This window comes from Hemibagrus wyckioides, linkage group LG03 (assembly GCF_019097595.1).
Source record: "Hemibagrus wyckioides isolate EC202008001 linkage group LG03, SWU_Hwy_1.0, whole genome shotgun sequence".
Classification (NCBI taxonomy): domain Eukaryota; kingdom Metazoa; phylum Chordata; class Actinopteri; order Siluriformes; family Bagridae; genus Hemibagrus; species Hemibagrus wyckioides.
The window spans coordinates 30,352,830-30,379,429 of record NC_080712.1 but is presented as its reverse complement, the minus strand read 5'-3'; the positions used below and the strand labels follow the sequence as shown (position 1 = coordinate 30,379,429).

At 40.3% G+C, this 26,600-nt stretch overlaps 1 protein-coding gene across 2 annotated transcripts in view; it reads right to left on the bottom strand.

The window, feature by feature from the left end:
- Nucleotides 1-260: 260 nt before the first annotated feature.
- Nucleotides 261-26,600, bottom strand: part of smoc2 (SPARC related modular calcium binding 2) — a 33,277-nt gene continuing 6,937 nt past the window's right edge. Inside the window, exons 2-13 of one of the 2 annotated variants that reach the window (XM_058385534.1) lie at nucleotides 22,117-22,279; nucleotides 19,107-19,213; nucleotides 18,470-18,569; nucleotides 16,018-16,062; nucleotides 13,894-13,977; nucleotides 13,438-13,509; nucleotides 11,085-11,271; nucleotides 8,775-8,857; nucleotides 2,942-3,041; nucleotides 2,119-2,366; nucleotides 1,857-1,894; nucleotides 261-871 (exon numbers count right to left, since the gene is read on the bottom strand). In XM_058385534.1, the coding sequence (XP_058241517.1) occupies nucleotides 848-871; nucleotides 1,857-1,894; nucleotides 2,119-2,366; nucleotides 2,942-3,041; nucleotides 8,775-8,857; nucleotides 11,085-11,271; nucleotides 13,438-13,509; nucleotides 13,894-13,977; nucleotides 16,018-16,062; nucleotides 18,470-18,569; nucleotides 19,107-19,213; nucleotides 22,117-22,279 (1,251 nt within the window). In that variant the 3' untranslated portion in view covers nucleotides 261-847. The remainder of the gene's footprint in view (nucleotides 872-1,856; nucleotides 1,895-2,118; nucleotides 2,367-2,941; nucleotides 3,042-8,774; nucleotides 8,858-11,084; nucleotides 11,272-13,437; nucleotides 13,510-13,893; nucleotides 13,978-16,017; nucleotides 16,063-18,469; nucleotides 18,570-19,106; nucleotides 19,214-22,116; nucleotides 22,280-26,600) is intronic. The other variant, XM_058385535.1, reaches the window with a different exon arrangement.

Sequence of the window (26,600 nt, the reverse complement as noted above, 5' to 3'; positions counted from 1 at the left end):
CATATCCACTCTCAAGACACAGACAAGCCCTTAAAGCACTCTGTAACAACTGATATGCATCATGAAGACACCAATAATGCTTTATCAGCTCGAGTAAATCCAGTTCACAGCTTAAACAACGAGCGAGCGCAGGTCTCTGCGTGTCCCCGAGGACACCTGAACCTCGGTCCTTGACCTGGTTTTCCAAGCAGTGACCTGAAAATGATGAAACGTCTTTGCCGGCTCGGTCCGATCATGATGATCATGATAAAACACTGCGGTTCAGTTAGGAGAGACTCTTTATTACGAGCAAAAAAAAGAAAAAACGTTTCACAGACAACTCGATATATACAGTGTATTGATAGAAAAATGAAAAAGTGTATAAGATCTTTATTCCTAATCAAGACGAAGCCTGACTTGATACATAGGTAAAAAAAAAAACCCAGGAAGTAACCGAAGCACTAAGGTATTATTTTCTTCACCAGCTGTGTGTAAATCTGGTGTCATATACAAAACAAAACAAGAAACACATCAACAGGACATGAATTAAAATAAAATTTAAAAAAGTAATACAATTCATACAATCTCAGAAATGCAGACTCACAAAGGACACATACATTGTATGTGTTAAAGTATTAACGTTTTTTTTTTTTGTAAGGGCATTAATATATATATTTATATATATATATATAAAAAAAAAGCTAACTAACATCATTCACATGTTCAGCAGTCTGTTTAAATACCTTCTTTCTACAAAGTGAATTTACATCATTTTTTTTTTTTAAAGTACAAAGTGCAAATACTATGGGGGTCCATCGCCGTTTGGTGGGGGCAGGATCGCAAGGGGGCAGGGGAGGGGGCAGAAATCTCAGCCTTGCTTTTTCACCATGTTCTGGAAAGAGAAAGGAAATTTCGAAGACGTTAATAATGCAGTGTTTACAAGAAACGTAAACAATCTATAGATGGTTTGCGAAGGTTATGAGCGTGGTTTACGAGTTCGTTACGCGCTGTGAGTTTTTATACGATCCCGAAGTAAAATATAATACTCAATTTCACACAAGAGGTGTGGGATTTCATACAAACGAAGTCGTAAAGACGGCTAGGCCTCATAACTCCGAGCTGACTGTAACTGAATGTATGAGTTGTTTACAGATCCTTATCATATTTTCAGTTGTGAGAATTTTACTGTATAAAAGCTTTGTTGCTGTAATTTTTTAAACATATTATTGAATAAGTTTTTTTTTTTTTTGATGATTATTGGTGCTTTAACACAAAGTATGGTAATGTTCAAGCATAAATACATAGGGTATTATTTACCAAAGTGTTCAGTTTAATAAGAATATTTATTTAGGATCATCTATCTGATGATATCTAATAAGCCAATCATGTGGCAGCAGAACAGTGTAGGAAATCATACAGACGCAGGTCAAGAGCTTCAGTTAATGTTCACATTAAACATCAGAATTGCAATAAAATGACATATGGGCTGCTTTGAGTGTTTCAGAGACTGCTGATCTCCTGGGATTTTCACACACAACTATCTTAGTAATGGTTTTTTGGGTTTTTCATCACAGGTGTAAAGAGTGATTTGTTGAGTTATTATAGACTTCCTGTCAGCTCAGACCAGGCTGGTTATTCTCCTCCGAGCTCTCACAAGGTGTTTTAGTCTTTTGTTTTTCGCATGATTTTGTGAATACTTTAGAGACTACTTGTGTAAAAATCTCAGGAGATCAACAGCCTTCCCTTCCCTTCCCTTCCCTTCCCCTCTATCCATGTCTGCTTGCTTGTATGTTGTGTTATAAACTGCGAGTTGCCCTATTAAGCATGCAGGGAAGTGTGTAGTAGTGTGTGTGAAACAGAAACAGCTTTTTACTCACTAGTTTACTGGAGGTTGTGCCTTCGCTTGTTTTGGCCCCTGAGGAAAAAGCAATGAGAATGTTTTACAACCATTAGCTCGACAAACAATCCTGAGAAAGTCTATAATTACATGCAATTACACAATTACAAATTTATTTGGTGGAACCAAACACTTAGGAATCTGTCGTATCTGTCAGGATCACTCGGAAAACCGGTATTAAGGTTATTTCTCTCTATTTGTCTTAGTGTCTAAGCAATTCTGTCATCGTCATGGCTGCCTACCTTCTTCCTTCATGACCCCAAGGCAGCCTATCAGCTCCTGGAGCGAGAGGGCCTTGTCATTACTGATGTCGCAGTACTCCACAAACTTCTTCACACACTTCTTTGGTTTGGATTTCTTGCGCAGTAAACGTCTGAAAGGCTTGATCTCCTTTTTGCCGATGTCACCGCTCAGGTTCTTGTCCAGCTGACTGAAGTACCAGTGTACTACTCGCTCTTCCAGAGTGTGGTTAGGGTCTGGTTCTGGCATTCTGGGGGAAGAGTAAATACAGAACAATATTAGAGCGATTTGAGTCTTGGATTTGTCTTCTCTGGTGTTCTTTAGTGGACCAACAGTGGTTGTGGTGGAGTTATTTCTACAAAAGTGTTGAAATTTCAAATCCCACAGGAGCCCAAGAGAGCAGAACTAACCCTGTTCTCTGAGTGTAAATCAGTTAACCAGTTATAGCACATGAATCTTCAAAATCTCATCATCTAGAAGAAACCATGCGGCTTTTCCCTCTTGGATTGAGTAGTAATGAAAGCATCATTAGCATGTAAAAATTGGATGCAAAAAAATTCAAATTTGCATGTTTCTCCTATTGAGGCAACCCATATAAATCCCTATATACAAACTGCCCCTTTTACAAAACCCTTATCTATCCTTAAGAGCTTTGGAATAATATTTGTTATCTAAAAGTGTACTAAAAACAGGAATCTGTATTGTATTGCAGTGGAAAACAAATGGCATAATATCTGGTGTCCTTGGTTAAAAAGCGTAGCACTATTCCACTCCAAGTGCTTTATGTGCAATCCCTTTTTCAAGAATGTACAGATGTTTGCTTACCTGCCAGCAGCAGCTGGATCAGTAACAGCGTGCACCATGTCCGTAGACAGCGCGTCCAAAACGCTCGTCAGAAATTCGTTCTTCTTATTTCCCGGGCATCCTGAAAAAGCAAAAACACCCGCTTTGTCATAGAATGCAAATGAGTGACGTCATGATATATATGAAGTGTACAAGTTGCTTCATGTCCTGGTCATGGGCTGAACAATAAACCCAGTGTGAGGGGTGTAAAAATAACAGACGCCGTACGGCTTTAACAGCAACGTGACCCTTAGCAGAGTGGAAAGGTTTAGAGGCTGCCATAAAGGCTAGACCACCCCTTCATAAGAAGAGTCAGTCAGGCTGAGGAGTTTATAGGTACAAGTAAGAACAGCTTAGCATGTCTGGGAAAATCATGCACAGAGGCGGAGATGTTGTGAGAAAAAAAATGGTGGTGCTTTTGTACCTTTAGTATGTATCATTTACCTACAAATATGAATGACTTGACCTTTATAAGTACCTATAAGTAGCTTTACTCAAATGTATACAACATGCAAATTCCCATGGACAGATTAAATTTAGCAGCTGCAATGAAAAGGACCTTGATTCTAGCACCTGAGGGTTTTTCAAAATGGAATTAATCAGGTTTCGTCCCTGATGATGCAAAAGATACCAGAAAAGGTTCCATCCAGAGCTTTTGTCCAACAATTGTTCAACTATGAACTAAAAAAAATTTCAACACAAGATTTTCCACCTAACATAGGATGCCAGGCCACTACAAAGAATCACACACACACATACACACCTAGGGGCAAGTTAGAGAAGCCAATCCACCTACTTGTTTGTTTTCAGAGGAAACCAGAAGACTGGGGACCCTGGAGCTGTGAATTTTATTCAATTTATTTATTTCTCAGTGGCACCAGTAAAAAAAAAAAATATCAATGATCAGTCCAAGGGTTCTAGAGAAAACTACAACTTCTATGGAATCACTTTAAAGAGCCTTTAAAGAAGATTTGCTAGCTCTTTATTTTCATATTTGTCGATTAATAAAGCAGATTTGTAGCAAGAGAACTTTAGAAGGCTTGACGATCATCACAGGTCAATAAATCTTCCGGAGACATAAATAGTCTTTATGTATTTTCCTCGTAAAGTTTTAACGCGAGGTTATCAGCTGCATCTAACATTATTTCTAGACATATTATTTCACCACAGGGTTAAGAAACGTCAAGCGCAATGATCCTCATTATCGTAACGTAGTGGAAGGTGGTATCATTTCAGTAAGCCCAAGCTGCTTTTAAGAGGGTGTGGAGAGAGGTGGATTCCTCCTGGGGCTTTTCCTTTTTTCTCTCTCAACCACCCTTTTTCTTCCTTTTCTACATCCGTTTACATATCCATCACTCTCTCCGCTTTCAGTCCAGCCTTCTCAGACGGCGTGTGGAGGGGAGGTGTGAAGGCTGGAGCGTTTATGACTAGTCCCCACGGCTACAGATTCCCTTACACCAGAGATAATTGCATGGTACAGATCTCTCCAACAGGTGTGTGAAGCCCAGTCTGCAGTAAACACACAGCCCTGAGACCCGTCTACAGATCCAGAGAATGGCAAAACGTGGCTTTAGAAACCAGGGGAGTGCAGGCCTCACATGCTTCTCTGCTGTTACAGAGATGCTGCAAGGCTTTATAGGGCTCGAGCTCGGCTTTTAGTTGGCTCTTACGGGCCGAGATCCAATAAAAGATCTCACCCACCTGTTCGTGTGGGAGAGCGGAGCTGCATTCTTCTTTCTCCGCTTTGAAAAACATCTAGTCACTCCCACACCATGAAAACCATCTCTCAAATCACTAGGGATTTATGGAACTGGCAACCGCAAGCCTTGACTCATAAATTTTCAATAGAAAGGGTTGCTTTAAAAGCAGCATATCAAAGCTCTGATCTGTCACGAAATGTTCATTAATTCTTATGTCTTTGAATTGACTCAAATTTATAGGGTTTATAATACATCTTATATATATATAATATATTAAATACTGTAGTGTGTAATTAGCTCATTCGGCAAGATCGTCATTATCATGTTGAATCAGTATCATGAGCAATGTTCATGCTAATTATCTACTCTATGTACGTATGTCTCAAAAATCAGCTCGCAAGAGCTGGATTTCGGCTGGATTTCTTTCATGTTGCAAAGTATACTTATTACAGGACTATCTCTGCAAGTTCAGTCCCATCTGAATCCAACACTTCTTTAATTTTTCCATGAGTCTTGAGGAAGGATCATGGCATAGAAATATAACCCCAGGTTATATAACCCATTGAAATTGACATGTTCAGTTTAAAATTTCTTTGTAATTCTCTGAAATGACATGATAAATCGAAATGAAACCAAGTATTTGACAAGAAAGAACAATAAAATATAGAGGTTTAAAAAGATGAGAGGGCGATCTGCTTATGATTATAATCATATGAGGTTAAAACAGTTTGTTGTAAAATGATGGGTATATCCTGTCTCTATATCGAGGCTATTCTTTTCCTTTCCTTTCCTTTTATTTCCTTTCCTTTCCCTTCCCTTCCCTTCCCTTTCTCCTTTCCTTTCCTTCCACTTCTACTCTACATAGAAGACAAAGTGGACAAAAATAATTATTTAATGAATGGATTGTATCCAAAATTTTTCTGAAATCTGCACTGGGATTTAAACAATTTCTCATTATATAGTAAAGTATAGTTATCCATTTATCATTCCGAACTAGCCCCAGATTTTTGTTAGAGGTTGAACAACTCTTTCTAACATTAATAAAACTTCTGTGTAACACAATGTCGGGACTGAATCGTGTTCCTGGATCTTTCAGCACTATATTATATGCTGTCTTCCAGCTCTAATATTCCTGATTCAAATCCTCAAAAAACCCAGCTTTGTCCGTTTGCAGTAGTGGTGATGGAGCCGGGAGAGTTGAGGGTTTGGTCCGAAAACCATAAAAATTCATGTTGTACTGGAACGTCAGCCATTTTATGAAATATCTTGAGTGCTGGAATGTATAGAATTTAAGAAAACTTTTTGATTGTTGTTATTTTTGCTGTTCCTCCAAGTTCCTGAGGGACCTGAATGCATAAGTTGATTCACAAATATAAGATTTGAATGCCAGAATTCTGATTGGTCAGAATCTAGAACAGCAGCTCTGACTGACCATAAATTACATTAAAGCACTCTTTTTTAATAAATTCTCTTCTATCATTCTTAAATTAACATGTATGATGAGGTGCTATGTAAAAGGTTTTAAAAAAAAGTGTTGTTATATAACCAAGAAAAATATATAACAGTTTTCTATAAGGAGACGTTCACTTTTATGGAAGGAGTCTCCAGTGTAAGTGCTTTGTAACAGAAAGTTTTCGACCATGGGGAAGTTTCAAGACAGTTAAACAGATAGTTTAAAATATGACACGCCAAGACCAGGATTTAGAAGCACATCAGGAAATTAACAATTGTTATTTAAAATATTTCTAATTTGGCTATTTCTCAGAGTAATAGAGGCATTTGCTACTTTTCCTCCGCAAAGGTTACTGCAGAAGGCTTTAGACGACCTGTCTAGTGCAGATGATGTGTACTTGTGGTGTGTACATGTAGTGTGTGTGTGTTATTTCATTAACACGACCAGAGCGAGGCCATGCCAGCAGTCAGAAGCGAAAGCCAAGCCTCCTTCCCCAGGTCTGCTCTTTCTGTCTCCAGGGACGGCAGCGGGCAAATACACCTCCTCTCACCGCAGCTGTGCTTTCAACATGACTGCCCCCGTTTTCCTTCTTCACCCCGTAAAGCTCTCATCACCATTCCTTCAGCAATACGCACACACTGCTGGACTGTGAGAAGCACATTTATAACCATCTTAGCGAAACAGGCAGTCCAGCCAAATGAGGCAGGATGCTGTCTGAATCGGGGGCGGAGGGGGCAAAAAGACTATTTTGTGTCTGTCTAGATGTGTGTAGGAATGTCTTTATGTATGATGAACGCTCGGCAAACATACTGGCTTTCACTTTCACTAAACACTGGCACATAGGAAATAGGCTATGGATATGTTTCTAGCTTCAGGATAGAAACAGATACAAAAGGAGGCTTTAGGTGGTGTGTGAAAAATTTCTATCAAAATGTAATAACTTTCAGAAACCCAACCCGAGATTAGAAATCAACTATCGAAAATGCCTGAACTAGCAAAGACATACAGAGACCTTCATGCCCCATAATCAACCAACCATGACCATTAGATCGGCTCTCGCGTGGCACCTGCGGACAAGCTGCTGGCAAGAGAAACGGCTGAGTAAACTTACACACACGTCCTGAACACAGAGAGAGCTCTGTTCATTAACACTCCGCATTAATAGCGGGTTTGAAAAAGCGTGCATGTGTATTACGCTCGCCAAAGAGCGCGCAGAAGGGAAACCCAAGGCCAAGGAAACACAGTTCCAGTCAGTGGTTTGTCTCTGGAAGGTGTAAAGGAATTCAGAATTTTTTTTATTGTGCTTTAATTGATTTGTGAAAAAGTGAAGTTTATGTCAAAAGGCATTTTAATGACCTCTCCTAGGACTGAGGATAAGCACGATTATGCGGTTTTGACCTTTTGCATTAAAGCTCTCTAAGCACTTGAAATGTCACAGTATTCACACCAGTGATGAAGAGCACATGCATGCGGTTATGATCACACACACACACACACACACACACACACACTCTTCATGTTTCAAAAGCCTGTTTTTTCTCATCCCACTTAACTGTGGTATAGTTAATCCCATTAGTGTCTGGGAAATGTGAAATGCCAGTTGGATTTTGTGGGCAATTGAGGGAATTTGTGTGATAGCGTGAACATTTCACTTTGCATTTGTTTAAAGAGAAAGGGGGAAAAAAAAGAAACCCTTCTGTGATGTTCTTAATCAAAGTCAGACCTAGATAAATTAGCTGTCTGTTTTATGTTATTTTCCTGTGGTCATTCCCTCTCTTCCTTTCTCTCTATCCACCCATCTCGTGCATTCTTTCCATCCTTTTTATCCCTAATACATATCCATTCACCCATCCTTGTCCTCCCTCTAACATGATTCTCCCCCCCCCCACCCCCGTTATCAACTTATCTAACTTTACCTGGACGCTGGGACACTTTACAGAAAAACACAACCGCACAGACACACCTGGATGGCTGTGTGTAATGAGGTGATAAGCATCCTGGTACTTTTTCTTTTCAACAGGGTTGATATAAATTCAACAATTTGTCAAAACTAACCACACTCGAGGCATCACACCATGAAGTGCAATAAAGGCTACACACACACACACACACACACACACACACACACACACAACTCTTGGGAACCCGCATACCCACACAGGCACAAGCTTGTGTTGAGACAGTGGGGTGGTGCAGAAGTGCAAAACACATTAACAAAGCAAACTGCAACAACAAAAGCAAAACACAAACAAAAAAACAAAACAAAACGACAAAAAAAGGACAACAGCAAAACCAAAAACACAGCAACATCAATAAAACACTTATGTTATGTCTTATGTTTTTGTTTATGCAGTGTTGTTGATTTTGTTCTCATGTTTCCAAATGTGCGTTTTTTTATTGTTCTCTTTGCTGTTTTTTAGGTTTGTTTGTTTTGTTGTCATGTTTCCAAATTATATTTTTTGTTTTGTTTTGTTTTGTTATGGTTCTAGTTTTGCTTTTTGCATTTTCGGATTTGTTTTATGCATCGCTTTCCAAATCATGTCCCCGTATCAGAAATGGAATATATCGGGGAAACACAAATGGTTTGCATTATTCACAAATTAGCGGCATTACTGCCGAGCCAATGCGGCCGGTGGAGATTTACAAACGCACATGCTCTTACCCTGAAGATGTCTGCTCCTGTAAAGATCTTTGGGTTTGTTGGGATGTGCTCTCGCGTTGCCGTCACATTTTGGCTGTTCGTATCTGTGGTGAAAGAGGCAGACAAAGCTCAATTGTTTTCTTTGTATAAATAAATGATGGCACAATAATCGAAATCCAAACATTCTGGAAATAAAATACTGTGGTCCGGGCTCTTCTTTCACATGGTAAAATAACAAAACACCACAAACCTCGGGCGAAATCTATGGCATATTGAAATTTTGAAAAGCCGCCTACTGATTTGAAATCAGTTCCATTTGGGATTTTGGGCCTGGAGGAAAGCATGTAATCCACTGGTCATGGTCTACTGGTCTGTATGAGCGCATAAGAGCAAGCGCAGCAAGAGTGTGATAACAGAAGAATAAAAGAAAGGGACCCAAGAACAGTCAGTGAGATCAGCTGGAGAGCGATAAATGAAACTGAAGCATGATCAACAGTGTGAAGCAGAAATTGCCGGAGGAAGACTGAAACGAAGGAGGAAAACAGTGAGACGGGACACAGAGAAGTATTCATGAGTCGGCTTGGAAAATGAACAAGTTCCAGTCACTGCGTGCATGGGTACATGGCCAAGTAAGACCATGAACAAGAGAAAAGGAGAGAAAGAAAGAGAGAAAGATAGATAGAAAGAAGGAAAAGGCTAGGACCCTTGTAGGTGCACTAATGTGCATTCTGGCATTCTGCCCTGAGCTTTGTTAACACGATACTGCAGTGAGCAATACGTTGCAATTCGCAACAATACTCCGCTGAAAAGGGATCCTATAAGGCTCATAGAGTGATTCTGACACTAAATCAGTAGCTCTGGCCACCAATCGTAGTAGCCGGTAAGTAGTATTGCTCCACATGCTACACATTTCACACAGATTTTTTAGCTGAATCGATTCAAAGCTAAATGTTGCCTTTGCTGTTTTCTCGGACCGACGTATAAGTGAAAGGAGACCAAATCAGATTTGGCCTAGTATAGAACCCTGAGGGACCCCGTAACCCATTTTTGGACCTCACTGTAAGCTGAATAATGGACCCTGCCCCCAAGAGTATATTAAATGTACTATAGGGTCAACTGGAATGCACCAAATGGAACGAAAAGGGGTTTCCTCTTTCAACACGTAGGAAGTGCTCCTTTACGACGCCATGCAGTAAACTGTGGAAGAATTATTTTCTACCATAAGGATAATTCCAGTGCTTCAAACATCTCTGTAAACTGATTCTCTAGAAACAATATGTCAGCTCAATGCATGCAGTAGCCCTATGTAGCGTTGTGTAAAGGTTTGTATTACTTTTTATTAATCCAGGTCAATGGGAGAAACTATGCTAGCAGAGAAACAGGAAAAAAAAGTATAGCTTTCCATTGCAATACCGCTAACCGTCTTCCAACAATCTTCCATTTTAAACCCAAGGCATTCTTGGACTATTGTGTACATTTTGTGTACACACCATGTCTATTTTAACCATACTCCAAGTCTGTACAACATCAGCTAAGCATCTCCATGTGTATTAAAACTGAATTGGGCCAAGCAGTGACCCAGGTGGTACCCCTTCAATTCACTAGGGAAATGTCAGCTCTGGAAGCTCTCAGTGATGCCTTTTGAAGAGGATATAAGCCATTTGTCATCTGTCTGTTGTCCAGAAATCTCTGAAGGAGGTTTCAAGGCATCAAAAGCAGCTGAAAGTGGAGAAATTCAAAATTGGAAACTAGAAGGTTAAAAATCTTCTTTGTGTAAAACTATCACACAGTTCACAGTTTTTCATCTCGAGATGAGCGATTGAAGAAACTTGCATTAAAATCATGGCTTCTTAGCTGTAATTTGATCCTGGATGTTGACATACATCCTTCTGATACACGGCCAATAGCGTTTAAGATACAGCTCAACCACCACAATGAACAGCAGAGAGATTAATGAGAGCTTTTTGTTCATTCTTATTGCTGGAAACACTCTGGCACTGTAGAAAGAAGGAATCACATTCTCACTCAGTCAGAGGAAGTAGCATATTAATGACCTCCTGATGGAGGGAAAGAGCCGCCTCTCCCTCCCTGGTGTGACATATACAGTCTAGGAGGCATTGAATTGGAGAACCAATACACCAAAAACACCAATTTGGGTTTCAGGGGCACTCAATTCTATACTGTTGACCAAGAACTGCTGATGTAATCATAAAGACTCTCATACTTAATCCTCTTTGATATTTCTGTAAAAGAATCATTTCTAATATCCATTATTTTCTTTATCTCATCTCTGCAATTAAAATCAAACGGAATTAAAATGCTTTAACTCACCTGGTGGAGGTGCCGGGTATGGGCCGTCCTGTGTCTATTAAAACGCACCAGCAGTAGCCAGTAGAAGGGTGACACTGGACTGGCTTATAAAGACCACCTTGGGCACAGTCAGGGATGAATACAGCCTCGTTCTTATGTTGCCTTGCCTCCTCTTGTGCTGTCAGCTGCTCTTGATCACAAGAAGAGGCTACAAGAGAACAGATAAGTGGCATTTATTATCACACAAACAGTGTTTTAAAGTCATTGAAGCGGACAGAAAGAAATATAGATTCAGTGGAAGATTAATGATGTGAGGAGTGAGTGTGAACAGAGAGAGATATTTCTTGTCATCTAGCCTTGTTAAAAAAGAAATATGAAAGACGTTGCCCTTTGCTGCCATCCGTGTTATTTTCTGATGACCTTCAAGATTAAATGTGGTGAAGATGAAACAAAACCTCAAGAGCAGCATCATGAAGATCAAGAAGCTATCATAACAAGTCCGGGACAAAGTTCTGGAAAAGTATGACTCAGAATGTGGAAAGAATATGGCACATCACTGACCAGACCATTGACCAAAAAACTGAGCAGGTAAAGAAGAAATTAGTTAAGACACAGTCAAGGGGTCAGGTGTAATGATAGAAAACATGAAAAAGGTGGTTCGTGGAAAAGGGGGGGGTGAAATCTTTTGCAAATCGCTGTATATATTGAATGAATGGATGGGTAAAAGGGAAAAGGAAAGGAACACACACACACACCCTATTTCACTTCAGTCTTGAAAAGACATTAAATCTCAGCTATTTCAACTTCAAACACAATTCAAAGTGATACACACACACACACACACACAACCCTGACATGCATGATGCACATTACCCCAGCCCTGAATGAATAAAAGGTCCATATGGGGAATGCATTCTGGACTTGAAAAGATTAGATTTTGCTACAAGTGCTACATCAGGATTCAATCACGTCTGTCCTCTCTTTAGAAGCCTAATGCCATACCAAACCATCATTACTGATCTCCAGCAATGTTTTAAACCCATCCAGAAAAGAATAAATGAATTTTAAAAAATAAACCCAAATGAGAGGCTTGACTTTTTTACTCTAAAAACAGACAAGCAAACTATAACCGATAGAGACACCCATCTCTCTAGTAACTCTCTTCTTCCCTCTGTTCCCACTGTACCTTATTATCTTTTCTTTCTTTCACAATATCCCACACATATTTTTCTCCTTTCTGCTCTGAGCAGCTGGTAAAGACATAATCAGCGCTTTACCCACAGAACAACTAACTAATGAAAACCATCCACACGCCGGCTTTTTATTGATCATAAATCATGAAGATGTCACAATCAAACTATTTGCACACCCTCACATGCGGCTCCGTCCAAACTGCTTTCACACGGGTTTTTATTGATCATAAATCATCCGGACATCATAATCGAACCGCTCATGCACACTTTTTTTGTGCGCATGCCACCTTGGTGTATGAGGTCGCCTATTTCCAAGAGGGATTTAGCACAGGCTTTGCTGCTCCATGCCGTTACATCCACATGGCAGCACAGTATTTGGGATTTGTGTTGGATTTTGGACTCTACAAGTGTTAAGAACGAGGGGGAAAAAAGCTGTCTGAAGAATTATGCTTTTCAAATCTGTTCATGTCGACATATAACTGGTCAGTGTGTCAATCAGTGCAAGTCTACTGCATGTAAAACTGCTGTTAATGGACAAAAAACCTTGTTTATAACTTGGAGATGCATATGCTGAATGCTGTGTGTGTGTGTGTGTGTGGGTGTGGAGCCAGTTTTCTATTAATCTGTCAATTATTTCTTTAATAAATGCTTCAATAACCAAAAAGCCAGCCTCTTTTCTATTACTAATGGTTACAGCTAATAGTGCTTAGTGGGCGGAGCTAGCAGCACTCCTAGATGCTGATTGGTTATACACAGTGCATGACAGTAACAAACAGCAGGTGAGGCTGGGCAAAAGGTTTTTAATACCTAAATGACATCATCCAGTTTTTTTTCTGAGTAAATTCCTTGCAGCCAATTTTGGCCAGTAAGGTACAAAGGAATCCGACTAAGGAACGAGCTTAACTCGAACAATGCATGAATTAATAACTAGAAAACAGTGACTTAAAAACAACCGAATGATGCAACACCCATAAAAACAGCGCTCCCCATAAATACATCATAAACCAGCGCTTCCCATAAAAACACATGCAGCATGAACTCACATAAACACACATTAGCACTAGCAGGTTCACAGCTCTGGATCTGATTTTCGACACTTAATCCACAAGTTTTATTAAAAAGAAATCCCGAAACCTAAAGAGCTCAGGGGAAAGGGAATGAAGCATGGGTCTCAAACTCACTTTGTGTCCTTGTCCTGTTCTGTCTGCTGCGCACCTGCTCAGTCCAGAGAGTCGGGTACTGTGTGATCTTGTCTAGAGGAAAATGACAAAGTCAGTGAATTGTACTGAAAATTTTTTGTCATAAACTACTTAAAATCGAGGTTCTTCAAAAATCTGCTCATTACTCAGATAGTAAGCAAAGCTGTCTTTAAGTAATTGTTGGTTGCCATGGTTTCACCGGCCTATTATGATATACCCAGATGAACAAAACCCCTAGCTACTCAGATTTGTGTGTATACCTTCTATTCAATACCGGAGAGTAAAAATAACACATGCTGTTTCTGCTTGATGAAACATATCAGGCGAGTATCAAGAAATCTTCAGCCCTCACTGAACCAGGCTGCTTGTAAGACCTCAAGAAATCCGAAGTCTATGAATACGAACATTAAATGATTTAAAAAGATGTTCATCACGAACCTTCCTCGTCGGGTGGTGGCTGCGTCTCCTCTGCGAGAACGACAGACTCATCTGCGTTTAGAATGGAAAAGATTTGCAAGGAGACTACAATTACGAGAGTAAGCTAAACATTCAAAACTTGTTATAGATGAAAAACTATTTGCACATGGCCCGGCCAGAAGAAGAGAGGACTGGATGGAGGAAAGAATAGAGAGAAATGAAGAGTAGTGAATAGTGGTTCTAGGCATGTTTCGTCTGTAACTGTGTATAAATGCATACACAGTCCAAGGAGAATGCTGATGCAGAATTCAGACTGAAGTTTCTGCGCTGAGAATAGAAAAAAGCTCAAGTCTGAGGAAAAAGCACTCAAGTCACAGAGCTGCATCGACGCCTGGTGAGATGAGGTCATATCCTTATTAGAAGATCCAAAAGTCTGTTTTTTATTCAATCTGTTATTAAAAACTAATGCACTTTGGGCCAGATACATTTTATTAAACAGGATTTCCTCATTCATTTGTAATATAAGTCAAAAAACAGTTCACTCTTATTGTCTGAAAGCAGTAATGATAATATTGCATGATGAAAAAACTTCGGCAATCATTATAATTTGAAGCAAATAGAGAACACAACAGTTTTTAACTGCCTTTTTGGGCAACTGATTGAGCATTGATCACTTTCCTGGAACAGCTTGAGCAAACACCGACGTGTTATATTCCTTACATACCAACCAAATCCATTTTAATATTCAATAAATGATGAAACACTAACAGTTGGTCACTTCAGCCAGGCCAAGAAAGATCGCTGAAGCAATCTTTGGTCATGGAGTGCATATTACACTCTCTCGCTCTTTTTGTCTTCTTGGATAATACTGTTTACCAAGTATAAGAGAATTGCAAAACTCTTGCAAAATGACCCATGATCCATTGTTGTCTTATTATTGTTGGTCTGGAAGGTCTTACAGGAATTCATTGATGAGTGTCCATCTCACGCTCGCTCTGCATTCATTCTGCTTCGGTAAGAAAACCAGCTGAGCGTTAGTTTTAAGTACAACAGCACAATGGCTGCATGTACTTGATCTTATATACATATATATACATATATCCTGTCTGCAGAGGTCACGTGTAGGTGAGCCGGAAAATAATTACTGCCCAAACATATGCAATATATCAGTATAATAACCAGAGAGTAACCTGATAGCTAGACAGTCTCAATTCTTATTATTTTGAGTATTCTAGCTACAGTTTGGGCTGGATTTAAAGTCTAGGACTCTAATACTTAGAAATTTACAATATTTTCACAGGGAAAGTGTGTAGATGAGTCCGTCAGTCAATTTCCAGGGCTACCCAATAACCTATGTGCAGTTTACATCTCTGAGGTTGCCAGATGTTTCTTTAATAAACATGCCTGAGGTGAGGTTAACAGCCCAAAGCATATCAGTCTGATATAATGACTGATGCTCAGTCCAGTCAATATCACAGAAGAAAAATGTATTGAGGATTGATTCATGGTTAGAATTGAGAGTAGCCAAGACACACTACATGTGTGTAACTTTCACACAAGTCTCTGATTAGTGCTTAAGTCTGTAGTTAAGTCTGAATTTCAGAATTAAACCCTCATGATGTGTGCAGAACTCAGAACTCTGAATATGGCCCTGTTTTTTTTTTTTTTCTCGTCTCAGTATGTAGACTCTATTTTAAATCCAAGCTGCCATAACAAATAAATTTCCCTCCTGGGTATAATAAGTGTCATCTCATGTAGGAAAGTATAACTCCGCAGCTAAAATAAATTATTAATCCGACTGTGAGGGAAAGAAACCGAAACAGAAAAGGGAAACTGTGAAATGGGCCAAGACGGCATCTCTGCCTCTGAAAAGGACTGGAAGGAAAGTCGGTTCGTTTAGTAAAGAACATTTAACGGCTCTTAATCTGGAGGGGGAAAAAATGGTGATGTGGCTGAAAAGGCAGCCTGAGGTAGATGATTTAAATGCTGCTATTTCAGTCTGCTGTAAAATGAGATGCATTAATAAATGTCGTGATTGAATAGTGGACACTTGAGAGAAAGACGAAAGACAGAAAACGGATACACATACAGTACAAGTCGAAAACATTATGTCTGCATGCACACATGCGTTCTGTAGGAATGTACCTGCTTTTCCTGGATCTCGAGGCGTGACCTTCTCATGCTTGGAGCCTGAAAACATGTCAACACGTTACGGTCTTGACGTCAGCGTGCCATACAAGAACAAGAGAATTAAAATTCTGACGCAAATGTGCACGATGAGCTCTAATAAAAAACAGCACTCCGAACACAGCATGATCAAATTCACACCAGGCCTGGTTGCGTTTAATAATCAGAAAAGTCCGTCTTCCAAATCATGTCTCAAGCCCCTGTGTGACATACAGGCTTGTTTTGAAGTCTGCAGGACAACATAATGACACCATCCTGGTGTTGGAAAGCGTCCTGCTCTTTTCCCCAAACAAGCTGTTGTTTTTTTCCCCCCTCAAAAGCTCGGCAATGTTGTATAGATTAAAATCCTTGCATGTGCAATTAAAATAGTTATCTAATTGGCCGCCACAGTCGGGTAAAGCAAAGCACGCGGACTGTTCTAGCAGTCATCGGGGGACACCGAGTTCCCGAATGATTCGGCTCTGGAGCAGGAAGCTGAGAGGAAGGCAGGTGGCTTTGGTTATGTGATAGTTTTGGCAGGCTGCGTGAGGCTAGACCTCGGGAGGATTAAACGCGTTTTTTTTTTTCTAACCGTGTTCGAAAGGCTGCTTTAACGCTGAGAGATTCAAGACGCCTGTGTTGGTTCCCACGTGGCTCGTGGCTGCAAGACCAAAGCGAATAGCTGACTCCTGTTGAAACTTTAATGTGTCGCACCAGCGGGCACGACTCAGAACCTGTCAGCGATCGACATCACCGAACGTACTGCGGTTATTCACAGCAGGTTCTGGGGCACTGGGTCTGTGTGCATTTGCATTGCTTTTGCAACCATGTGCATTTACGCTTATGTTTCTAAATGTGTTTATGTCTCTCTGTGATCGTTGATCATGTTTACCTTCCTGTACTATTATATATCTGTACATATTCGCCTAGCAGCATATCTCCCTTGATTTGTGGCCTGACAGTTTGATTATTACTAATATTGAAGGAAAAAATCCACCCTAAATGAGATGTATATTTGCATTTTTATCATTAAATTTATCTTATAATAAATTCTGAGGATTTTAAGTAGCCTCTATTTGTCACATATACATTACTGCACAGTGAAATTCTTTCTTCGCATATCCCATCCTTCAAGGGTTGGGGTCAGAGCGCAGGGTTAGCCATGATCAGGAAGGGTTGAGGACCTTGCTCAAGGCCCCAATGGTGGAAACTTGCCGGTGCTGGGACTTGAACCCCGCTCAACAACCCACAGCCTTAACCACCTTGGAATAAAATTCTTTCACCTCCACGTTGTTGTTTTTTCCTTAATGCTTTCTGACATGACCCACTAATGTTCAATTAGCCCTCACGTCATCTCTAACTAAACAGCGTGCTGCTTTAATCCTTTAGTCTGTCCAGCACTTCAGCTGTACTCTGTGCTCAAATGGATCAAAGCTTCATATCGTCATCAGCACCATCACACAGGTCACATCTCTCTCCTGTAACTCAGCTACATCATATAGCTGCACTGCATTCTGGGAATTTTGAGTCACTTTTGGTACTGGGGTTCAGGTTATAAGTTGCTGAAAAAATGACCAACGCTAACTTTTCTCAGAAATAATAATAATAATAATAATAATAATAATAATAATAATAATAATAATAATAATAATAATAATGCACAACCAGCTGACAAACTTGTACCAAAATCACTAACGACATCTGAAATATTTCGGTGTCTTATAATAAATAACTTATTTAATGTGTTTCAGGGTGCCTTTTCCTTTAAGGACTCAAGATCCTGATATTTTTTTTGATGTGTTATCAAGTTCATTTATATTTTTACCCGAGCGTCTAAACAGGACGACAGATAATAGTAGGTGCTGTAATATTCAGACTATTTAGTATAGTAATATGCAATTTAGGATGTAGGGAACACTGCCATTTTTCCATAATACTGGGTCTTCCAGTTGCTATTTTTGATTAAGAATACAGACGACGGCTCCTGCTGGAGTTATTTCCATTTTTGCCTTCATGACATCACGTATAACATCAGCTGTCGTCTTCGCTTTCTGTCGTTTTCTACAGCGTCGCTAGCCATTTTAAGTTGGCTGTAATCCTTCAAAACTGGCTTGGTGTGTCGGAGCGTTCAGACGTCTGTCCAGTTGGCAGCTCTGGCAGTGCTGTCTCATGCTTGTTAAGTTGTCAAAGCTGATTATTTAGAGCTGGACGTGAAATTCAGTTCGCACGTTGTCAAGATATTCATAATCCCAACTGCTGCTAACTTTTTATAATGATATATTCATATAATATTAGTTGATGCAGTGCAGCTAGACAGGTGTATAGCTTAATTTCAATTTCTGCAATGTCTGTATGCCTCTAAGCAATTTTCAGATGAAGTGAAAAATGTATTTTGTAATTAAAAAAAATAAATTAAGCTAATGAGCCTTACCCTGGCACCGAGGCTTCTTATTGGCTACTGCTGTGCCACTGATGGGCCTGCCATTGGGCGTTACACACCAGCAGTAGCCAGTGTAGCTGTGGCACTGGACCTGAAAGAGACAGAGAGAGAGAGAAAGAGAGAAAATAAAGAGAGAAAGACTTAGCTAAGAAAACAACTTAGCTGAGAAAGCTGAGCTTGTTAACTCGGAAGCTAACAAGATCATTTTTCTTATTGTTGGACCCGTTCTCTGGCTTTTCAAATTTTTTGGCCCCGCAAAAGCTCAAGAGGGTTGCATTCAGCATTTTTCACAGTCATGCAGTTATTATGGTCTCTGAGGTAGTCAGAGTGTTATGACATGAACTGAAACTGAAAATCAGACCACGGAGAAAAGGCCGTAACACAGACACATCAGCGCGCTCACCAATAAACCCGTTCGGATATGTAATTACTGGCAGGAGTAGTGCTGTTACATGAACCTGTTATTTATAATACGAACAATTTCTCGACCACAGAGCCGGTCAGTGCTCTCGAGTCGATGTTCAAAACAGTGCACAACCATCGTGTTTTATTCCTTACGTCATTTTTATTATTTTTTTCACGTGCAAGTGCTGATGAAGCTTCGACTCATCAACGTGGCTTCTCTCACCTCGCTGTAAGTGCCGTCCGGGTTGCACACGGGAACGAACACCTGCGGGAAAAGCTTCTTGGCCTGCTGCTCTGTGTACTTCTTCTCGGCCGCACACCTCGATGTTTCTAAAGCAACAACACAGGTGTATTTAATCGGCAGAAAAATGCTTGTAAAGGAGGTGTAGACGTAAATCACGTGCAATTACGTTAAGAGCTCTGAGTAGAGGGGAAAAAAATAAACTAGGATACAGAAAAACAAGAAAAACTCACACAGTGGATTGGATTGGACACTTAATTCTGCTGTATTCTGTCATCATAGCATTATGACCGCGTATGTTTCATCATCCGTGATTTATATTTCCAGATTTTCCGCCGTTCACACAGACTCCATCACAGTTTAACCAAATGAACTCTTTAAATATTTCATATGGGAATGTGTGTGAGTGTAACCCAATACATCATTTAGATTCAGCAGATAATGTTAGACCTACTTACACAAATACAGATCGCAATCATTTCAGGGCATCTAGTTGAGAATAAAGATGTGACGTATTCATTCGTTCATCCTTAGTAGCTGCCTGATTGGGGTCACGGTGGTAGTTAATAGCGCCAATTAGCAGAAAATATGGCATCGTTCACACCACAGGACAGATTTCCCCTGAGTGTGTTCGGCTTCCATGTGATGATAGTTTAAAAAAATGAGGTGTCTCAGAAAGAAGCACTCGATCCTCCTTTCATCCCTCCCATGCGATTTGGGAGTGCTGACTCGTGAGTGGGAATTTGGCAAGTTTGGCAAGAAAATATTGTAAGGAGAAATTAGACCACACCCACTATGGATTGAAATCCTGATGAACAGTTCTATCTGATATATAGATAGATAGTGTCGTTGCACCTCATCCTGATGGTTTATTTGACATTGTGGCTAAGCCGCTTGCTGTACGTCGTATTTCACAAGGGAAATGAGAGCACCCGCAGAGTCCACTTCTCCAAGTTCACTTCATCATTCATCTAAATCTCGACACAGTAAAATGAGATCCTGCAAATGCTATTAGTCTGATCCTTTTTGCAGCAATCAGGCGAAAGAGGGGGGGACGGGGTATTTAAGAAGCCGGATACATTCTTTAGGTTTGCCAGTGCCACTAATGTGGTAGAAGCTTTTTTTTTTTTTAATTTCCTGGACGTTAGGGAAATTATGGATATGAATATAGGGGGAAAAAATGGACGATTCATATTCAGTATGTAATGAAGTGTGCAAGTGTGTGTGTGTGTGAGAGAGAGAGGTTACAGACGTAGGAGATGCATGCGTGACTGGGAAGAGTAACAGCAGCCTTCTTTTACCAGACTCATCAACAGAGTATCCATGCACCCCCAACACACACACACACACTTCTTCATCATGCTCCCCCTGGACCATGTGAGTGGACTCTCTCTCTCTCTCTCTCAATACTGGCAGCGACACATGAAGCCACAAACTGAAGCTCCACCAACGTGCCTCAGAATTCGGTTTCAGCAATGACACACGCTCACTTTCTCCACTGAGCAATCCCACTGCCCCAGACGGGTGAGGTGGCACCTCCTGCCACCGAAGGACACACTGGCCAGTCTGCTAGACCAAAAGAATGAGAAAAAAAGACAGATGGAGGGAAAAAGAGAAAGACGGATAGTGCCAGAGGAGAGGAGATGAAGAATGAAACACTTGAGAAACTTCTGAGTATGATTTAAGGAGAACAGCACAGCATTAAACTGAGCTAGAAATGGACAATAGAATAAATCTCTGTGCTTTTATTGGAAAATAATCAACTGTGGACTGTCATTGATTACTTTCCTATTAGAGCACACCTGACATGTTTTATTCCTCATATAACTCTGATCCTTTACCTGCTAATGAAAAAAAGGGTAGGAAAGCTACAGCATCACTCATCCTCATACACTACAAGGTGACAAGGCATGTTGAGTGTGTCCTGTATTTCTGAATAGATAGATGGATGGATAGATGGATGGATAGATGGAGGTGGCTTTAAAAACGTGTACATACCTGAGATAAGCAAATAAAAAACCACCAAGAAAAGACAAGACAGGAAATTCTGCCACTTGTTCCAGATGGATGGATGGATGAACAGAGGGACAGTGGGAAAGGTTGAGCAGGATGAGAAGAAAAGAAGGACGCTACAAAGTTTTTCCTGTATGGAAAAAACACAAATAATGTCTTCACCAAGGATGAGAAGGGGCTGGAAAGAGTGACGGATGGGAGGCCTGAATCATACAGTCTGGCTACGGAAGATTAAAATGTCCCAGCACAGGAGCTCCACACAATATGATTTTTATGGCTATCCACATATTTTGGAGAGTCTGAAGGATGTTGTGATCGTTAATGCATGGATTTTTTTTTTTTACTCTAGAAAAGGGACCGTCTTGCTTCTAAAACTGTCTTCCCTTTGGAATACTGTTGTTATTTGACTTATAAACATATCCTGATGGGCATCTCAAGGGATGAATAAAATTGCACCCGTTTTCTCTACAAGACTGGAAGACGTTCTAAGGAAACAGAGCTGATTAAACATGTAGTGTAGCCATGACAACGGCTATAAATAATGATTATTTTTGGGACACTTCATGACCTTAGTGCTTGTGAGCTCTGTTTTTTCCATTCCTTTTGTGTTTTTTTGTGTTTCTACTCACTTTTATACTCTTACACGGGGTGGCAAGGGGCAAGAGGTGACCGAGAGACAGACGTGAGGAGAACAGAGGAGTGAAAGAGGTCATTGAGAAGAGTGAAAAGACTTAAGGACGGTTTAGGGGTTGACAAAATCCTCCCTAGTGATCCCAACACAATAAGGGGGTTTGTGTAGTTCATTTGACCTTTGACCTTGCCTGGTAATGAAAACCAATCCGTTACGCCCGGATAACAATAAGGTCGTCTTTTTTTTTAAATATCAAGATCAAGAAATTCTCAATTTATTTAAATAGAAATTATAAATTTACTTTTCTCTCCCTTATATATAGTCTAAGCATAGCTGATGAGTTCTGACCTTTGCATGAGCCTCGCATGACTTCCAGCTGGGGGTCGCGGCACTTAGCACGCTGGAACTCGCAGCGCGAGGCGAAGGTTCGTCCATCAGACGCGCACAGAGGCTTGCGTTGAGCGCTGGAGCAATCCATGTTACACTCCTTATCCTGGTCAACTCGCAGAAACTGCAGCAGGGAAAAAAAGACAGACACTGTTTCACAAACCTGCAAATGAATTTCATTACAATTAGAACAGCTATCCAGTCGATTTAACCCTTTGGAAAATCACTTGGAGTGACAACTCGTTCAGTAAAGACGACATAATGAATCTAGTCTTGCTGAGCTTCTCTGGAAAACTGCCCAAACCTAAAAGAGCTAAAACAGCACACTGAAGCCACAACAGGAAGGAAAAACCTGAAGTCAATAATATAGAGTGACAGAATAAATATTTGGAGTGAGTCAGAATTAAGAAACTATTGGAAATTCAGAAATCTATGAATCCTTTGAGACGAAACTAAATCTCAAATTCTCAAGGTTTTAATACACTATGTTGCCAAAAGTTTTGGGACACCTCTCTAAATCAGTGAATTCAGGTGTTGTTTTTTAGAGATTGGGCTCAGCCCCTTAGTTCCAGGGAAAAGAACTCTTCATGCTTCAGCTACATACCAAGACATTTTGGACAAGTTCATGCTCCCAACTTTGTGGGAACAGTTTGGGGATGACCCCTTCCTGTTCCAACATGACTGCACACCAGTGCACAAAGCAAGGTCCATAAGGACATGGATGAGAGAGTTTGGAGGAGTTCGGAGGAGTCCTGCCCTCAACCTGATAGAACTGGTGCACAGTCATGTTGGAACAGGAAGGGGCCATCTCCAAACTGTTCCCAGAAAGTTGGGAGGATGTAATTGTTCAAAATGTCTTGGTATGCTGAAGCATTAAGAGTTCCTTTCACTGGAACTAAGGGGCCTGAAAAACAACACCTGAATTCAATGATTTGGAGGAGTGTCCCCAAACTTTTGGCAATACTTTAGTAAAATAGTTTAATTTACTGTGAATATGCTTCATATCGTAACATAAAACTGACATTATTTTATTGAATAAAATGTATTAGTTATTATATGTGCAATGCATGTAATTATTTTGAGTTTTGTGGCTCTTTATTATGCGAGTAAGTTACAGCACTGTGGTGTTGTGGTTCTCTCTTTGTTCTTCCTTACGTCCTGCACTTGTTTCTGGTCACTCATCCTTGTGGTGCTTACATCACTGTCAGCTCTTTTACCAGCTCTTATTCTCTTCTGCTTCACTCGCAGGACAAAAGCGTCAGCCAAGTAAATAAATGTAAATGAAAATCCGAGCTGGCAGGGTATCTGAAAACATCAGTGGTACTAACAAAAGGACAAAGAGATCTATTGTGGCAGTAAATAAGGCACGTAAGGCCTGGTTTGGCATGCAAATTTTTGTGGTTTTTTGCCTTTTCGCTGCATTGTCAGCACAAAATTGGTTCCAGATACTGTATGTCCTTAGCATGTGTTAAGACTTGTCTTATTAAACATGTGTTACGGCCCTTCCTTTTTCACCATGTGTTCTCAATGTACCCAGGTTTGAATACGAGCCAAACAGGCATGTGTATAAATATATAGTACATGGCCGCTTTAAGACGCACGTAAGGACAGTATGGATGATTTTATTTTCGTAACGCTTTATAGAAATTACAGAAAAAAATCGTGATAGGTACAAGAGTAACGTCAGAGGCACTCTGTTTCAAAGAAAACAAATACCACATCAAAATAATGTTAAGTTCCCAAGTGGATCATTTTTAACTTTTCTGGAACAAAGAACAACATCAATAAAGTCAGTGTTTATTTTATGGGTAAAATCATAGACAGAGAGCATCAAACAGGGATCATTTATACACCAGAAATCAGAAAAAACCTGCCAAAAAATCAATAAAATAGCAAAAAACCCATGCTAGCGGCTTGGAAACAGCAGGGCAAACTGAAACACAGGAGAGGTGAACACAACAGGATAATCACCCAATGACAGGAGCTGTCAGGGGCCAAGTCACATGACCAAACAAAAACAAAAGCACATGGAGTGAGCACACAACAAAATGACACGAGAGCAGCGCTCGCTACGTCATGCTACGTATTGACATTCATGAAGAGGCTGAATTGCTTTTCTTTTATGGTGTTTCTAAGGGTGTATTTATGTCTAAAAAATGTCTAAAATATGAATGATAAAAGCTTTTATGTCCACGATCATATTTTCTGTAATTCTGGGCCTTTTTGTGCAGCTCTTAAATAACCGATGTATTTACTGGTATAGATGCAAGTCAAAATAACTTCCTCTAAGAAAGGGCTTTTTTCCCCCATGTCATTTTGCAGATTATGGAGATTTGTGGGCGTCAACAAATGCAAATCAACTGTAGCGCGCGCACACCTGGTCATTTTAGGAAAGATGAGCTTTACTGAAAGATATAAATGAGGCTCATTGAAGCACAAATCACACAAAAGGAAGAAAGTGTCAAAGATCTGCAGTCGAATCGGAGCATGATTACAGACCTGACGTAGGGATCCAGCTATCACGGATGGCGGTGTTTACTTTTTTATTTTCAGCGACTGGGAGACTTTTGTGCCTGTAATGATACCCCATTCTTTAAGGCTCAACACTAATGGTTTGATAATAGCAACGGCTAATTTTTTTTTAAGCCCTCGTCAAACTGCAGGTGTCCCCGCGATTGTTGCGTTTTCACTAGCGACCTTGGGTTCGACCTTTTCATGCGGTGAAGCGTTTATTCAAATCCTGAATAAAAGTAACATCTACACAGTGTGCGCTGCCACTCACAGCTCCGTTCCCTGCCTTGTTTTGCCTGGAAAGCCTAGACGAGACGTTCAAAGAGGGTCACATGTGATGCTTTTGTCTGTCTGTCAGTCTCACACCTGTGCATTGCCTCACACACACACACCCACACACACACAAAGCATGTTTATATATCTGTGTATATGTGAGATGAAAAGGGAAGCCTTTCTGTTGACATTTGTGGAAGATCTTTCATTTCATTCTCATTTGTCTTGCTCTTGTTCTCTCTCTCTCTCTCTCTCTCTCCGCTTTAAACGTGTCTGCTCTTTGTTTAGCCAGTGTAACATTTCATGCAAAAAATATTCAAGAGTGGGCATGAAGTTGCTCACGCTCCGTTGAGTCAACAGGTGTGGGGTTTATGTGAGAGGGATTTGTGATTATACACGGGGAAAAAAGAAACCGCAAGCCGAGCTTTTCAATATCTCCCTTTCTCTCTTTTTTTGTAAAATAAATGACTCACTCTTTACCGCTAATTTTTCACCACAAAGCCTCAGAGCCTCGAAAGGCCTCAAAGGCCGCAGGACCACGCCTCAGTCGTAAATCAGTAAAGAGGAAAGGAAACAGACACTTTGTCGGGTAAATCATTGCCCGTCCAGAAAATTAGCTCTACGTGACAGCTTACAAATGAGTGTGTGTGTGTGTGTGTATGTGAGAAAGTGTATGTGTGTGTTTAAAGAGTTGTGCACCTGGCAGAGGGGTGACTAAGAGGGTTTTAGGGAATAGTTGCCCCACGGTGAAGGGCGTCAGCTCCTCTGTCATCTCTGACCATAAATCTCACATGGATTTATATAAGAGAAAAGAATAAGAGTGTGTGTGTGTGTGTGTGTGTGTGTGTATGTGTATGTGTATGTAAGTCAGGATGATCATGAGTGTGTGTGTGATCAATCTATGAATTACTGAAAACCAGAGATTTAAAAAAAAAAAAAAAAGCCTCACTTTCATGTGTCTAAGTGGCCGGCGTGAACTCTCCGTCCTTTCTTTCACTTTTTCCGCTTCATCCGAATATAAACCAGGCAATAAAAGAACAATAGTTCTTCTCAATTCAATCACCCCTCTGCCCCCTCTGGTCTTATCCTTTTTTTGCGCTTTATTTCATCCATTTCAGAACGAATGAATATTAACTCGTGCATGAAAGCGTCTCCTTTTTTGCGAGTGCTGTTTGGGGTCTGTGTGTTTCCAGCTCCTGACTGACAGTGTCCCACTGTCTGAGGTCACCGAGGCCCCTCACCCTGCTCCCCCGTTTGCACTCGTCCTGTCTTCCTCTCTCGTCCTCCCCCCCGTCTATCTCTCTGCAGCTGTGCCCTCGTGCCCTGTTCACTCCGTCTTTCGTGGCTGTGCTGTCAGATGTCTCGGCGGGAGGCTGGAAGGAGTTGTCAGGCACCAGCTTGAGTTTTTGCCGGTGCGAAATTTGGGACAAGGTCCATAGATTCTGGATGAAATGATCGTCTTTAATTTATTACCGAAAGACTAAACGGTTCATTTACTTTTATGGACTTACATTAATAATAATGAGATGAAATAATCAAACAGTGATTATATAATATATAAATATTATGATATTTTTACCTTCATTGTGACATTTGATTTTACAACTACAATAAATAAGTATATTTAAATATTAACTTTAAATGCATATATATATATATGA